This window comes from Moschus berezovskii, chromosome 15 (assembly GCF_049115385.1).
Source record: "Moschus berezovskii isolate FMDL1 chromosome 15, NW_MosBer_1.0, whole genome shotgun sequence".
Classification (NCBI taxonomy): Eukaryota; Metazoa; Chordata; class Mammalia; order Artiodactyla; family Moschidae; genus Moschus; species Moschus berezovskii.
In genome coordinates, this window is record NC_142474.1 from 48,578,316 (window position 1) to 48,593,052 (window position 14,737).

The 14,737-nt window shown below is 45.8% G+C and overlaps 1 protein-coding gene across 1 annotated transcript; it reads left to right on the plus strand.

Annotated features, from left to right (window-relative positions):
* The first annotated feature begins 506 nt into the window (after positions 1 to 506).
* On the plus strand, positions 507 to 7,383 carry BAMBI (BMP and activin membrane bound inhibitor). The gene is made up of 3 exons (XM_055430065.2): positions 507 to 879; positions 4,356 to 4,643; positions 5,448 to 7,383. The coding sequence occupies exons 1-3, from the start codon at positions 804 to 806 to the stop codon at positions 5,864 to 5,866; spliced, it is 783 nt and encodes a 260-aa protein (XP_055286040.2). The 5' UTR covers positions 507 to 803; the 3' UTR covers positions 5,867 to 7,383.
* Positions 7,384 to 14,737: the final 7,354 nt, after the last annotated feature.

Consider the following 14,737-nt stretch of genomic DNA (forward strand, 5'->3'; position numbering starts at 1 on the left):
CCCGGGCGCACGCGGGCCGGCAGGGCTCACTCCGCCACAGCTTTCCCCCGGCTCCCGAGGCAGCCGCGCGGCGGGACGGTTCCGAAAGCGAGCACGCGGGTCCCTCGCGAGTTTCGGGGAAACGAAGAGGAAGCCGCACGCTGGGGCGCGCTGGCCGGAGGACGGGTGGGGAGGATCGCGGAGGCGGGGGTCAGAGGCAGGGCCCGAGGCTGAGCTCGACCCGCGCAGCTCCCTAAGGTCACGGACGCCCGGCCTCCGCGAGGTGGAGCGCGGGAGACGGCCGGCGCCGCCCGCAGCCCAGACGCCGGCGCCGCTCGGAGCCGCGGGGCAAAGCTCCCCGCCCGCGCCCGGCCCGCCCCCCGGCTGAGCGGCTGGAGCCCTGCGGCCAATCGCACGGCGCCGGGGGCGGGGCCCGGGCGGGGCCGGAGTGGGGCGGGGCCTGCCGGCTCCCCGCGCGGGGCGCTATTTACGGCGCGGAGCCGGTCGGACCCAGGCGGGCGCAGGCGGGAGCTCGCAGCGGCCAGTGTCTGCGCACCGGGCTGCTGGTTCCTTTTGCCGAGTGGTCGACCGAAGAGAGCAGAGCCTGAAGCCCACCCAGCTGCCGAGCCGAGCGGAGGGAACCGGGACTGCGGAACCGGACCGTGCCGCTCGCGCCCCTCCAGCCGCTCTCCATGCTCCGGCCGCGGCCCGGCCCCGCGCCCCGGGCATTACCCATGCACTACGCGCGCCGGGAGCCGTAGGCTGCAGCTGCGCCGCGGCTCCGGGAGCCGGCGGGGGCGCCGGGGCCGTGGACGGGGGCGTCCATGGATCGCCACTCCAGCTACATCTTCATCTGGCTGCAGCTTGAACTCTGCGCCATGGCGGTCCTGCTCACCAAAGGTGGGTGCCCGCCGGCTGGCGGGGCGCGCGCTTCCCGGGGAGGGCCGCGGAGTCCCGGGGCTTTGTTAGCGGCGGGAGAGGCGGCCTCCCGCGCGGAGCCAGCAGGTCGCGACAAGTTGTTTGTTCTTAGAAGTCGCGGCGGTGGCTTCGGGGCCACTCGCCTACCCCGGTATCCCGGGGCCGGGCGCGTGGTGGTGGAGTGAGACCTTGGGGCGAGTGGTTGTCAAAATGTTTGCGCGAGTCTGTCGGTCGTGAACTTCTGAGCGTTTGCAGCCGCGGCGTGGGGCGGGAGCGGCCAGGAGGGACCGCAGTCTCCCGTGCCCCGTTGCACCGTGCTCGCGTGTTTCGTGTGTGTGTCCCAGTTTGAGTCCGAGTGTCTCGGTTTGTGTGCGCGACTCTGTATTTGAATGTGTCTCTGCTGTGAACGTGTGTCTGTATTTGAGTGTTTTTGCCCGTGAGTGCACTTGTGTGTCTGTTGTGTGTCTCTCTGTATTGGAGCATCTTCACGTGTGAGTGTCGCCGTGTTTAAATGTCTCTGTCCGTGAGTGTCCGTGTGTGTGTGTCTGACTGTCTTTGTGAGCCCGCGAGTGGTGCCTCCCCGCGTGTAGGTGTCCCAGGTATGTGTCCGCGTGCAGCGGTGTGGGCAGCGCTGTTGCTTGGAGGCTGGGAGGTGTGGACTCCGTCAGCGGTCCCTTTTCCCACTCACCTCATATTTTATAAACACTACTCAAAAAAAAAAAAAAAAAAAACAATTGCAGCGGTCAGTTTCTTTTTTTTTCCCCCCTCTGCAGGCTTTCACCTTTTAGGTGGAAATAACCCAGACAACTCTCTTTTGAATTTCAAGGGCCCTCCACCTCCCCTGCCACGAACTCTGCCTACTGTTTGTCCCTTGAACAGATAATTTTTCTTAAAAATAGGAGGCATTTTTAGCTTTTGCACCCCCCCCCCCTTTTCTCTAATTGCCATGTAGCAGGCATGAGGTTGAAGGATCAGTCGGGCCAGCAGAGATGATGTGCTACTATTTATTTATTTTGGAAGAAAGGCTGTAATTAACCCTAAATAACAGCCCTCGTAGCAGCCTGCAGAGGGAAGCCTCCCGGTCTATCAAAGACCGGCCGAACGGGGCCGGACCGCGGCTGACATAAGTCACAGATACCGAAACTATGCGCCTGATAATGATATAATTAGGGGATCAGAGGTTTCTGACTGCTGCGGACTTCAAAAGCTTTAAAAGAAGCCAGCAGCCTCTCCTGTAGCCGTCCTGACTGAAGCAGACATTTTTGTTTAATCACCACGTACAGTAACCAGAAAGGGGGGCAGACAGAAGAGCATTGTTCCCTGCTTCAAAATACCAGTCCCCTTCTGGCCTTTTCGCATGCCACAGGAAGAAACTTTATGAAACGGCAGAAATATAGTTTTAATACAGTAACACAAAAGTCTATTCAACTTGCTCCAATGTGGCTCCAATTAAAAAAAAAAAGTTGTTAGAACTTTCCTAGTTACCTGTCAAATTTTTATTAGACTGTTTTAGGTCATTGAAAATATAGTCTTTAAAATAGGCTCTCATAAACATTTAAGCAGCATTTTGCTTGTATTCAGTTTTCTTTTTTTCTGCATGAGGTCTGAAGTGCATGGGATCAACATGAACTTTTAATCTTTTATTTCTTCTTTCAATCTATATGTGGAATTTGTCAGACTTAGGGATATTCAGTCATCACCCACTTAAGATCAGTGAGCTTTCTGCGAAAAAGCGGGTAAGCTTGGAGAGAGGAGTAAAGAACTTGTGCAAAGCAGGATTCTAACTGGAAGGTTTTATTTACTGGAGAAGGGAAGGGACCCGGGCCCAGACCCAGGACAGGAGGAGGACCTCTGGCTTTGCACGGTGAAACTCAGGTTGCCAAAGGTCTATGTTTAGTTGGCTGGGTTTTTTTTTTTTTTTAAAAAAAAAAAAAGAACTGAAGCACTAGCAGCCTTACCTTGGCCTGGAATTTGGATAGATAATTAAATGAGACATCTTACTCAGGCATTCACGAGAGGAGGAGAAAGAAGAAAGGTGAGGCTGGGAGGAGATTTGTAGAACAGCACTGCCCAGTGTTGGTGTTTAATTTCAGAGCTTTGGTTTCTGTAACTAAGACAGCACTTCAGATGGAGAAGCTGGGGACAGGCATGTACCTGAGTTCAGTTCACAGCAGGCTTCCGCCGTGGCCTGTGACAGTGGCCGAGGTCCACCGGGTCAGGTATCATGTGAGTGATCACTCCCAGCCCCAGACTGTTTCAACCAGAAATGGACATGGAAGTCTCAGATCTTGTAGCAGAATGTTAACCCGCTTGCAACTCACAAACTAAGTTTTATAAAGGAAACTTTTAATCACTTCCTGTAGAAAAATTTGAGGTTTCCTTAAGGATTTTTCATTCAACCAGCAGAGGATTTTCAGTTTCAGGGTTTCCCGTTTTAGATCCCATGTTGAATTACACATAAAACTGGGGAGTTGAGGGGTGGGGGGAGGAGGGAACCTTGCAGTTTCACCCCCTCCTCCCTGCCCCCAGTTTTATGACTTTCCATTTGGGCTGAAAGAAATTGACTTTGGCAAGCAAACCACTAATTGTAAACTGCCTAGTTCCTGTTTTACAATATCTGACTAAAAGCTCCCCTGCATGAACAGATCTTTATAGGCAAAATTTGCCTTTTCTAGAGAGGTTGCAAATAGCTGCCCAGTTTCATAGTTTTAAAACCTCCTGACCGGAGCAATTTCTAGATTGTTGTGTTTCTAGTTAATAACTTTATAAGGTGTTAGCGAAAGCTCTTAAACCTTGGCACAGCCCTTCGAAGTAGTAAACAATTCAGCAGTTCCGATCAAATATTTATACTGACAAAATCAAAAAGCCTAGCATTTTACATTGTACGGTCATGTAGGATTAAAACAAGTCAATAATGCAATTTACCTTATGGTAGGAGAAATCCTGTTGATGATTATTTTGCTTCAAAGACAAAAGTGTTATTTTTAATTACTTGCTAGCTTATCCTACACTGAACTTTCATCCTCTGCTATGTGGATTAATACATTTCTAAAATGATATTTACCTGATTTGGGATTCGAGCACTGACTTGCACAAGGGGCTCCAGAGATGCATGTGGTCAGCCCTTCTAAGCCCTCAGCTGAATATTCCCTAAAGTGAATGTCTTTGAAATTTGGGGTCTGGTGGCGCTAGCAGTAAAGAACCCACCTGTCAATGCAGGAGACTTTAGAGACACAGGTTCAGTCCCTGGGTCAGGAAGATCCCCTGGGGGAGGGCATGGCAACCCACTCCAGTATTCTTGCCTGGAGAATCCCATGGACAGAGAAGCCTGGTGGGCTACAGTTCATGGGATCTTAAAGAGTCGGGCACGACTGAGCGACTTAGCACAGCACAGTTGTTGAAGTTGATGCTTTATCTGGTCTCTGAAGCCATTTGATGCAATTGCCCATCATTTTCAGGTGAAATCAGATGCTACTGTGATGCTGCCCACTGCGTGGCTACTGGTTACATGTGTAAATCTGAGCTGAGCGCCTGCTTCTCCAGACTTCTGGATCCTCAGAACACCAATTCCCCGCTCACCCATGGCTGCCTGGACTCCCTGGCAAGCACAGCGGACATCTGCCAAGCCAGACAGGCTCACAACCACTCCGGCAGTCCGTCGCCCTCTTTGGAGTGTTGTCACGAAGACATGTGCAACTATAGGGGGCTACAGGATGTCCTCACCCCGCCCAAGGGGGAGGCCTCAGGTAGGAGTGGCACCCCTTCTGACCAAACCCTTGCTTAGCCTCTAGGCTTGTGACAGCCATGGCTTTGTCTGTCTGCTATTGATTTTGTTGTTGATGTAATTAGAGACGGCTGAGGGAGAAGCCAGGCTGGGTGCAAAGGTGCATCTCTACTGAGTGACTTTCATGTCTGCTTGAGCACTAGATATCTGTCTGCATAATAGGTTTTGCCTGTTTTTTTCCAACATTTTGAAGCCATTAAAAGGCCATTAATAATCAGTAATGATAGTCTGTAAACAAATGTTTTTGGAAGCTCCTCTGCCTCCTTGAGCAGCATTTCTGTTCTATATGTTGATTGAATTGGAAGCCTCTGTTTAAGGCGATGTCACTCAGTTGTGATTGAATGGAAGCCTCTGTTTAAAGCGATGTCACTCAGTTGTGTCCGACTGTTTACGACCCCATAGACTGTAGCATGCCCGGCTTCCCTGTCCTTCACCATCTCCCGTAGTTTGCTCAAACTCATGTCCATTGAGTTGGGGATGCCATCCAACCATCTCCTCCTCTGTCGTCCCCTTCTTCTCCTGCCCTCAGTCCTTCCCAGCATCAGGGTCTTTCCCAGTGAGTTGGCTGTTTGAATCAGGTGGCCAAAGTATTGGAGCTTCAGCTTTAGCATCAGTCCTTCCAATGAATATTCAGGGTTGATTTCCTTTAGGATCAACTGGTTTGTTCTCCTTTAAGGGGGGGTACCGCGTTTAAAAGGAGAGATGCTCTCGCAAAGCTCCAGGAAGGGTTGACCGTGTTTGATGGTTTTGCTTGTGCCCCCTCTAGGACAAGGCAACAGGTATCAGCACGATGGTAGCAGAAACCTCATCACCAAAGTGCAGGAGCTGACGTCCTCCAAAGAGCTGTGGTTCCGGGCAGCGGTGATCGCAGTTCCCATCGCCGGGGGGCTGATCCTGGTGTTGCTAATTATGCTGGCTCTGAGGATGCTGCGGAGCGAGAACAAGAGGCTGCAGGAGCAGCGGCAGCAGATGCTCTCGCGTTTGCACTACAGCTTCCATGGACACCACTCCAAAAAGGGGCAGGTGGCGAAGTTGGACTTGGAGTGCATGGTGCCTGTGAGTGGCCATGAGAACTGCTGTCTGACCTGTGATAAGATGAGACAAGCCGACCTCAGCCACGACCGCATCCTGTCGCTTGTGCACTGGGGCATGTACAGCGGGCACGGGAAGCTGGAGTTCGTATGACCGGGCCTCACGGAACTGCATGTCTGGGACCCTCTTGAGTTCTGCTGGGCGGGAGCACTTTATCTGAAGAAAAAACTGACTCGTGTCATCATCTGCGAGAGACGGAATGACCTCTGCAAACAGAATCTTGGCTATTTCTTCTGAAGGATTATTTGCACAGACTTAAATACAGTCAAAATGTATTATTTCCTTTAAAATTATTAAAAAGCAAAGAGAGGACTCTGTACACTGTTACCAGGGTTATTTGCATTCAGAGGGAGCTGGAATTGAGTACCTGAATAAACAAATGTGTTCTCTGTAAGCTCCTATATCTTGACTTATTGTAAAGATTTAAAATATATATATATATATATATTTTGTCTGAAATTTAGTGGTGTCTTGTCATAAATTAAAAACTAAGCCAGAATGGCAAGGAACTACATGTTAATTATACAAGTGAAGACCTATGATTGCTCAGTGTAGGATCTCAACTACAGATTTTGGCTTGACTTTTTTTTTTCTTAACAAGACCAAGATCTTGTTTATTCTTATATGGCCCCTGTGTCGTTTTCTTACAGCGTGGAGAATTTCTAAATGTGTACTGCCCATCATTCAGTGTCTTACCCACAGTTTTTTGTTAGGATAATTCTGGTTTTAGCTTTCATCTAAGAGAAATTGGAAACTTATTTGTACCAGAGTCAGATATCATTGATCAATTTCTGAAGTTGCCTTAGCAAAAGGTGATATTTATCAGCTTGGTCCAGGTGCTCTGGAAAATGTTTTTAAATGTGTCTCTACCTCCAATCAGAAAAGGAGAAAAACCTACTAAATGAATCTTTTTTTTTTCAAAGTTAATCACTGTCTACTTTTACTGTTAACTCATCAGTTTATTCTGGACTTAATTAAATATTTTGGACCCCAGATTAGCCAAACATTGTCTTACGCTCGTAGTTTTTAAACCTTCCTTCAACAGAGTGTTATAACGATAATTTTTTTTACTTCTCAATCTTAGAGAACACTATACGTCGATTAAGATTTAAATAATAATTTCTCCCCAAAATGATTCTTTTATTAATATAATCAAATAGACTGTTGATTTTAGACACTAACACTAAATAATAGTGTTTCCACTCCTGGAGGACTTTGGCAATAAAGCCCAGCCTGAATTTAAAGCTATGCCACATGTGTACTTTTCCTCTAAAATGGGTCTTTATTATCTTAAATATGAGAATAACTTGTAGGTTCTTTTCTTGATTCTTTTGTATATTGGAAACTTTTGCTTAAAAATTAACCTATAGCCTGCATATTTGAGTACCTGTGGGGTTTCCTTTTATGAATGTTAAAAAGGATTTTTTGCATATATTCGGGGATATTTTATGATCAGCATAATTTGGGTCCCTTAAGACAGGTGCCATCACCCAGTTGATGGAAGAATCTGAGTTGAAATGAGTAGTCTAAAAATGAATATCTAGGTTATTTTAATAACTAATAAGCCACAGCCCCAAATAAATTAGGCTATGGAATAAATATGCATTTTAATAAATGATGGCATTCATATTGTGCTTTTTGAGACTGAGAATTCTTGCATGCATGACTTATAGTTCATAAAGTGTTACATTTGATGTGCATCCATTCTTGAGAGAGTTAAAGAATTTTGGGGCCTAACTCTCCAAACCTAAGGGGAGAGAAGGAATCAAAATGGCCAGTTGGTGAAATTTTTGCCCTCACCACCTCTTTCAAGCTTTAGATCAAATTACAGTAGTTTGGGGCTTGAAGATTAAAAGGCTTCTTGTCTCTTCTGTGTTCTCATGTCATGACTGCATCGTGCAAGTACCACGGATTCTAAAGTGGCCTCTCCTTGCTCACCCTGCTGTTTCTTATTCATCACATTTCTTCCCAATACCTGTTAATTAGGAGCTCAGGAATTCATTAGGAAATAAAACCATGAAGGATTGAAATTCATCCTCTTTGAAACAATTTGACAGCAGTGAACTCTAGGGAAGTTCCAGGAACTTCCTCCAGAGAAGACCCAGGGAAGGCCTGGGTGTGTGTGAGTGCTAAGATCACAGACCTTTAATAGATGAATAGAAAAGCCTCCACCTGATTCTTTTGGGCTGAGCTTAAATCTGCAAGGCTGTTCACACTTCCCTGTTGGGTAGGATGCTTGCTGTGTGCCCACAGTGGGGCTCTAGTTGTAGCCATGTAATAGGTGGGCCCTGTCTCTTTTCCTAACAAATCCTCTCCCTTTGCTGCCTCCTTATTTAATATTTGTGTATATTCCTGCCACCAGTTTTAAAGTCAGATCTGCACATAACTTGGCCTTTCAGCAAAAATATTGTAGGTTTCTCCACTTTGATTTTTCTAAGAGCTAAATATAAAGTCTACTTTGGGTTCCCTATGAGAGTGTAGAGGTTGCCAAGAGCAGAGATAAAGGACCCTTCATGAAACAGCTACCTACCTGATTGGGTGATGTAAGGAGGATGACGGGTTTGTTTGTTTTTCCCTTGTAGAGATGTTTGCCGTTCCTTTGAGGTGTCAGTGCATGGCTGGGCTGATCAGGAACAGTCCTTGTTTAATGTGGACATAGAACTCCCCCCAAAAGTGATTTTCCCTTTTTAAGTGGAAATTTGCCCAAACCAGAGACAAATGGTTGCCATGATGTTTCTGTATCTGCACCGCTTAAACATTCTGCCCCTTTTGAAAAAACTGTCCGTGGTTACATCTTTTATGTTATTCCCCCCTCCCCCCACCCAGCCCCGTCCCTTATTTTGAATGGCTCCGAGGCTTCCTAGAAATTGACTGGTGTGTCTCTAATTTCTGCTGAACTGATTTTATTAAAAACACTGCACCATAGGGGGTTTGACCTCCCTCCTAAAATACCAAACATGTCTGCTTTAGAAAATCACAAAGGTCTCTTCTGAAGAGCTTGTAAATCTGGTTTCAATATGGCTTGATTATAGACTAAAAGCTTAAAAGCGGTGGCATCTAGTATCAAGTCTGGAAGTAGCCTTTTTGGGGCCAGGACAGCTTTTTTCTTTAAAGCCTTTAATTGGTCCTCTTCTGTGTCTCTTCACCCACATAACTTTAAACCTTCAAAAGGTACGTGGTGTGATGAGGTTGAACTTAGCCAAGGGAGCAGTCAAGTGCGCTTGGGGGTCTCGCAGCCTGGATTCCTATGTAGACTCCATTCCCATCAGCTGTGTGAACTTGGGCACTTTACTCAGGCTCTTTGGCTACTCAAGTTTGGTTCCCCACACTATAGGGGCAGTAATTACACTTTATATGACCATTGTGGGGAGGTATAGGAGTAGGCATTCCTACCAATACAAGAGTCTTAGATGAACTCAAGTGGCCCCCAAATCCTCAAATTTGTCCCTACAAGTCTTTATTTGTCCCTACTACTTATACAGTGAATATTTTTATTTGAGTTTTTAGTATTTCAGATAACATATTTGAGGTTTGCAAGCCCTTCAGACACCTGCAGACTGGATTTAACTTTTTAAAAATTCACTTTCAATTGACTGCTTTTATTGAATGGCATCACAGACTCAGTGGGTATGAATTTGAGCAAACCCTGGGAGACAGTGAAGGACAGGGAAGCTTGGCATGCTACAGTTCATGGGGTCAGTCATAAAGGGTCGGACTCGACTGAGTGAATGAACAACAAAGTCTCTCCTAGGTACAAATTATGTTGGTTTGTAACTATTTCCTTTTGGAATTATCTAAATGGCTACTGATAAGAACCTTTCTCTGGTGTGTACCTATTCTGTTTTTCCATATTTGACAGGATGAAGTTCTCTTAGAGTTTGAGCTGCTCCAGGTAGTTAATCCATTGAGAAGATCACGGGAACCAGATCAGGTGAGAGAAGGTGTCAGAACTGCTTGAACGGTGTGTGTCTGATTGATGAATTCAATTATATTTGGCCTCATAAGTAGTCCCAACAAAATCCAATGGTTCCACTGGTTTGGGGGACTTTGTGAATTTTGGGGGGCACCCTACTTAGTGAGCAATCTAATTTCCCTGGATGAAGTTAATTTAGTTACTCTGTGGGTCACAGTCATCCTGAGAGAATAAATTGCTCCAACACCCACATGCTCCCTCCCCACCCCCACCCTCTGCAACTCATTCAAGCGCATGCTGCCCTCACTCTGAAGACTTAAAAAAAATCAGATCACTGATCTGAGAATTTGAGATCCAATGAAATTACACACTTTCAAGTTTTGACGTCTCTTTACTGGAAGTACAGTTTTAGACTTTAAACACACCCTTGTTAATTTGCTAACACTGCTAACAGTCCTGTGGTGTGGTGGTATCGTTCCCTGGTCTGCCATTCCAGAAGTTTGGAGATGGAACTGAGGAGGGGAAGGACTGAGTTTAACTAGACAGGGGTTTACTTTCAACAAGGCAGCAATTTTCCAATGGTTCTGCTTTGTAGAGTTTACAAGTATTTGTTACTAAGGGAGGGCTACCAACCCTTCGGCTGCAAACTTTCCCTTTTATATGAATATGAACAGTGGTAACCGGATAGGCATTGATGAGCAATCTTGGAAGATTCTTTGGATAAGCAGTTAAATAATGTCTCAAGGCATTTAAGGAGATTGTCAAGACTTTAAGGAGATTCATTCTTCTTGGTAGCCTGTGGCCAGATGGCCTCTCCGGGGCTATTTCAAATTTGTATTTAGCTGCCTGTATCTTGCAGATTAGATTGATATTGAGCAGAAGCCTGAGAAGATGAGCTGATAACTATTAGTATTTATCGCACACTGTATGTGTAAACAAAGGCCATGCCAGCCAAAGGGTCTTAGTAATCCTGGAATGATTTTATGGTTTAACAGATTTCAAGACAGTGTGTAAGTAGATGTTGAAATTTGTCAGCGGTTTGTTTTTAGACATGTGAAGACTGTGAAAGATCTTGTGTTACAAACATAATGAACAAAAGTTGTTTAAGCAGTGAAAACCAAGAGAAATGCATGAAGCTCCTCCTCCTGGGTCTCTCCCTCTTGGAACTTCCCTGGGTCTGATGAGAACAGTGGAGAAACACCACACTTCAAGTAGTTTCTCTCTTTTCAGGTGTTAGACATTCAGGTGGAAAGATGTTTTACTAAATGTAGTGGACGTGATTTTTTAAAAAATTATTTATTTTTAATTGAAGGATCCTTGTTTTGATACCACAGATTTTAACTCACTGTTGCCTTGGTGAATGGGGTATTTCTCACCTGGACTTAAGGCTTAAACTGTGAACTCCCAGCGGGGAGGATCTAGGATTAGTCACCTTTCTAGGTTTCCAAAATCCAGGGGGAGAATGAGATGAAGGAAAGATCAAGGCTTCTTGTCAACAGGTGCCTGAGTTTAGATTGTCAGTAAATAAACAGTGTCTTTCTGTTTGTTTCTTTACCCCAAACTATTTTTTCTACAGCCTAAAGGAAAACGAATTACTTATGAAGGGTTTGAGGTGTGGCCAGCTTGTAAATTTTGTGCAGCCTCCAAGCTCATTGGAAGAAGGCAACGGCACTCCACTCCAGTACTCTTGCCTGGAAAATCCCATGGATGGAGAAGCCTGATAGGCTGCAATCCATGGGGTCGCTAAGAGTTGGACACGACTAAGTGACTTCACTTTCACTTTTCACTTTCATGCATTGGAGAAGGAAACGGCAACCCACTCCAGTGTTCTTTCCTGGAGAGTCCCAGGGACGGGGGAGCCTGGTGGGCTTCCATCTATGGGGTCACACAGAGTCGGACACGACTGAAGCAACTTAGCAGCAGCAGCAGCAGCCAAGCTCATTGAAGGAAACGGACTCACCAAGAAGTACGTCCTCACTGCCCATGAATCCAAGAGTTGTATTTTCATCTTAGTATTTTAAAATATTCAAAGTTTCATCAAACATGGCTTCTCTAAGGGGTTAAGAACAAGCCCCTGAGAGCTGTGGTCGTCACAAAGCTCAAGGATCCGGAATGTGCGGGCAGACACACCATTTCATCTTTAATGGTTCGTCTCAGCCCCACTGGGGCAACTTTAGCAAGTGTTTTTTTCTTCTCTTGGAAATGAGCCTCTGACCAGAGGCTGTAATGAAAGCAGTGTATAGTTTGCTGAGTCTTTCATTCAAGGGCACACCAAAAGTTATAAATAAATCCCCTGCCCCCCTCAAACATTTAGCATTTTCATTTGAAAATGCTTTCACTTCAAAACTCAAGTGGCTCTGGTGCATCCATTTATAGTTTTATAATTCAGACTTTTGCAGGGCTTTCTTTTATTGTATTATTATATAGTTTATATTATTTTAATATGATTATTATATATTATATCACTATTATGATATAATTAATATAATGTCATAATGTGCGTGTTCAGTCACTTAAGTTGTGTCTGACTCTTTTGTGACCCCAAGGACCATAGCCCACTATGCTCCTCTGTCCATGAGATTTCCCAGGCAAGATTACTGGAATGGGTTGCCATTTCCTTCTCCAGGGGATCTTCCTGACCCAGGGATTGAACCCATATGATAAAATTGATAGAACATCAGTAGCATTAATTTATTGATATTGGTTATGTATTCTACATATATCAATAACTTATTTATATTTATAATTTATATATAAATATACCAATAATTTATTAATCATATTAATATAATACCATAATATATAATATAATTTATATATACTGAATGTAGCCAAAAATATTCTATGTGTGTGTGTTAGTCGCTCAGTTGTGTCTGACTCTTTGTGACCCCATGGATTGTAGCCCACCAGGCTCCTCTGTCCACGGGATTCTCCAGGCAAGAAAACTGGAGTTGCTTGCCATTCCTTTCTTCAGGGAATCTTCCTGACCTAGGGATTGAACCTGGATCTCCTGAATTGCAGACAGATTCTTTACTGTCTTGGCCACCAGGAAATCTGTAAAAAACAATTCTATACTATATTACTATTTTATTATTATATCATTTATTATATTATTCAGTTCAGTTCAGTTGAGTCGCTCAGTCGTGTCCGACTCTTTGCGACCCCATGAATCACAGCACGCCAGACCTCCCTGTCCATCACCAACTCCCAGAGTTCACTCAAATTCATGTCCATCTAGCCGGTGATGCCATCCAGCCATCTCATTCTCTGTCGTCCCCTTCTCATATATTATTTTTCTTAAGAAACTAAGTTAGGTATAGATAAATAACCAAAGGTAAATTTTTAAAAAAATTTATGTATGGGTAGAGGGTGATCCGGAGAAGGCAATGGCAAGCCACTCCAGTACTCTTGCCTAGAAAATCCCATGGATGGAGGAGCCTGGTAGGCTGCGGTCCGTGGGGTCGCTAAGGGTCGGACACGACTGAGCGACTTCACTTTCACTTTTCACTTTCACACATTGGAGAAGGAAATGGCACCCCACTCCAGTGTTCTTGCCTGGAGAATCCCAGGGACGGGGGAGTCTGGTGGGCTTCTGTCTATGGGGTCACACAGAGTCGGACACGACTGAAGTGACTTAGCAGCAGCAGCAGCAGCAGAGGGTGATCATTTGTGCCTTTCCAATCCTTGTATTATTTCTAGTTTCCCATAGTCCCTTTATTTATTTAGCAATATTTTATATGTACACGTATTTACATTTTCCATGAGACCTGGCTCAAACCAAAGTCAACCTGCTTCCAGTAGTGTTTGCTAAAACTACAGATAAAGTGTGGAAAGGAGAAACCCCATTTCTCCAAAAGCAGCACTGTTGTCCGTCAACATTTTCAAAGGCAAACTTTTGTGCAAACCTGGTGTGGCTGCCAGCCCGCTGGACTCCCCCAGGACTCTTCCTGTCCGAAAGCGCGGAGGGGGCGCTGCTGTCGGAGGCTGCCTGAAGGCAGATAGTCCGTCCCTCTGGGATGCTAATGTCAAGGGTCATTTCCCAGGCCTGACACTTGATTGTGAAGCAGGTTCGGAGGTCAGTCTATCCTGGCGCTGGTTTGTGACAAGCACTTGGAGTGGACCATAAACCCCCTCATCCTTACCCATCTTGTTTAACCACAGGAGGCTGTCGGTTGGTATTTGTATGCAAATTGGGGTGAGTACCTAACAGGTGGCTTTGAAATGTTCAATTTGTTTATCTCATCGTGGGAAGCCCGGCCTTTTCTCGGTGGGGGAAGATTTATGGGGCTGTTTTTCCTGGCTCTCAGCAGTGAATTAAGTCCAGCGGGGCCCTTGGCGTCTTCATTCACTCAAGTTGGCCATCAGGAGCGGAAGCTCTGGGCCCTGGGGACTGACCTGGACAGAGGGGCCCCTGGGAAGGCACTGGCTCTCAGGTGGGGACAGCAGGCAATGGAAAGGGAAAAAACTCCCGTCTTCAGAATATCTACCACACAAATATCTCATCTGGAAAAAAAATAAATTGGCCATTTCCCTTGGCCTCCTCTCCACACCTGTTCTGGGAAAAGGTCCGTCCTTCCTGGGCTTGAAGAAGGTCTGCCAGAAGTCTCTCTCTAGGAGGGTCTCTGTTGGAACCTGTTTTAGTCAGAGGTTCAAAGTGCTCATCGTCATGTGTTAACAGTCCTTGTGGACCTAGGAGCCTGGCGGGCTACAATCCATAGTGTTGCAAAGAGTCGGACACGACTGAAGTGACTGAGTGTACACACACACACACACACACACACACACACACACACAGGCCATGGTGGGTATGGTTCTGTGGTGTGGTCTCAGCCTAACCATGAGCTCTGTTTCCTCACTGACACAATGAGGATGATAATGTTATCTTTTATAGATTGAGATTGGGTTGTTGGGAAGATTAACTAAGATAAAGAAAGATTTAGCTCCATTCCTTGCAGAGTTGTAAATGTTAGCCATTACTGCAAGGTATTATTCCTTCACAAACCCTCTCAAAGATTAGAGTGCCCCGGGGAACCCCACGCCTACTCTACAGA

What these genes read in the sequence shown, in the direction of transcription:
- BAMBI (XM_055430065.2), top strand. Translation starts at nt 804, where the DNA reads ATGGATCGCCACTCCAGCTACATCTTCATCTGGCTGCAGCTTGAACTC. An exon ending in GGCGGTCCTGCTCACCAAAG is followed by an intron (nt 880 to 4,355) that starts GTGGGTGCCCGC and finishes CATCATTTTCAG; the next exon opens with GTGAAATCAGATGCTACTGT. An exon ending in GCCCAAGGGGGAGGCCTCAG is followed by an intron (nt 4,644 to 5,447) that starts GTAGGAGTGGCA and finishes TGCCCCCTCTAG; the next exon opens with GACAAGGCAACAGGTATCAG.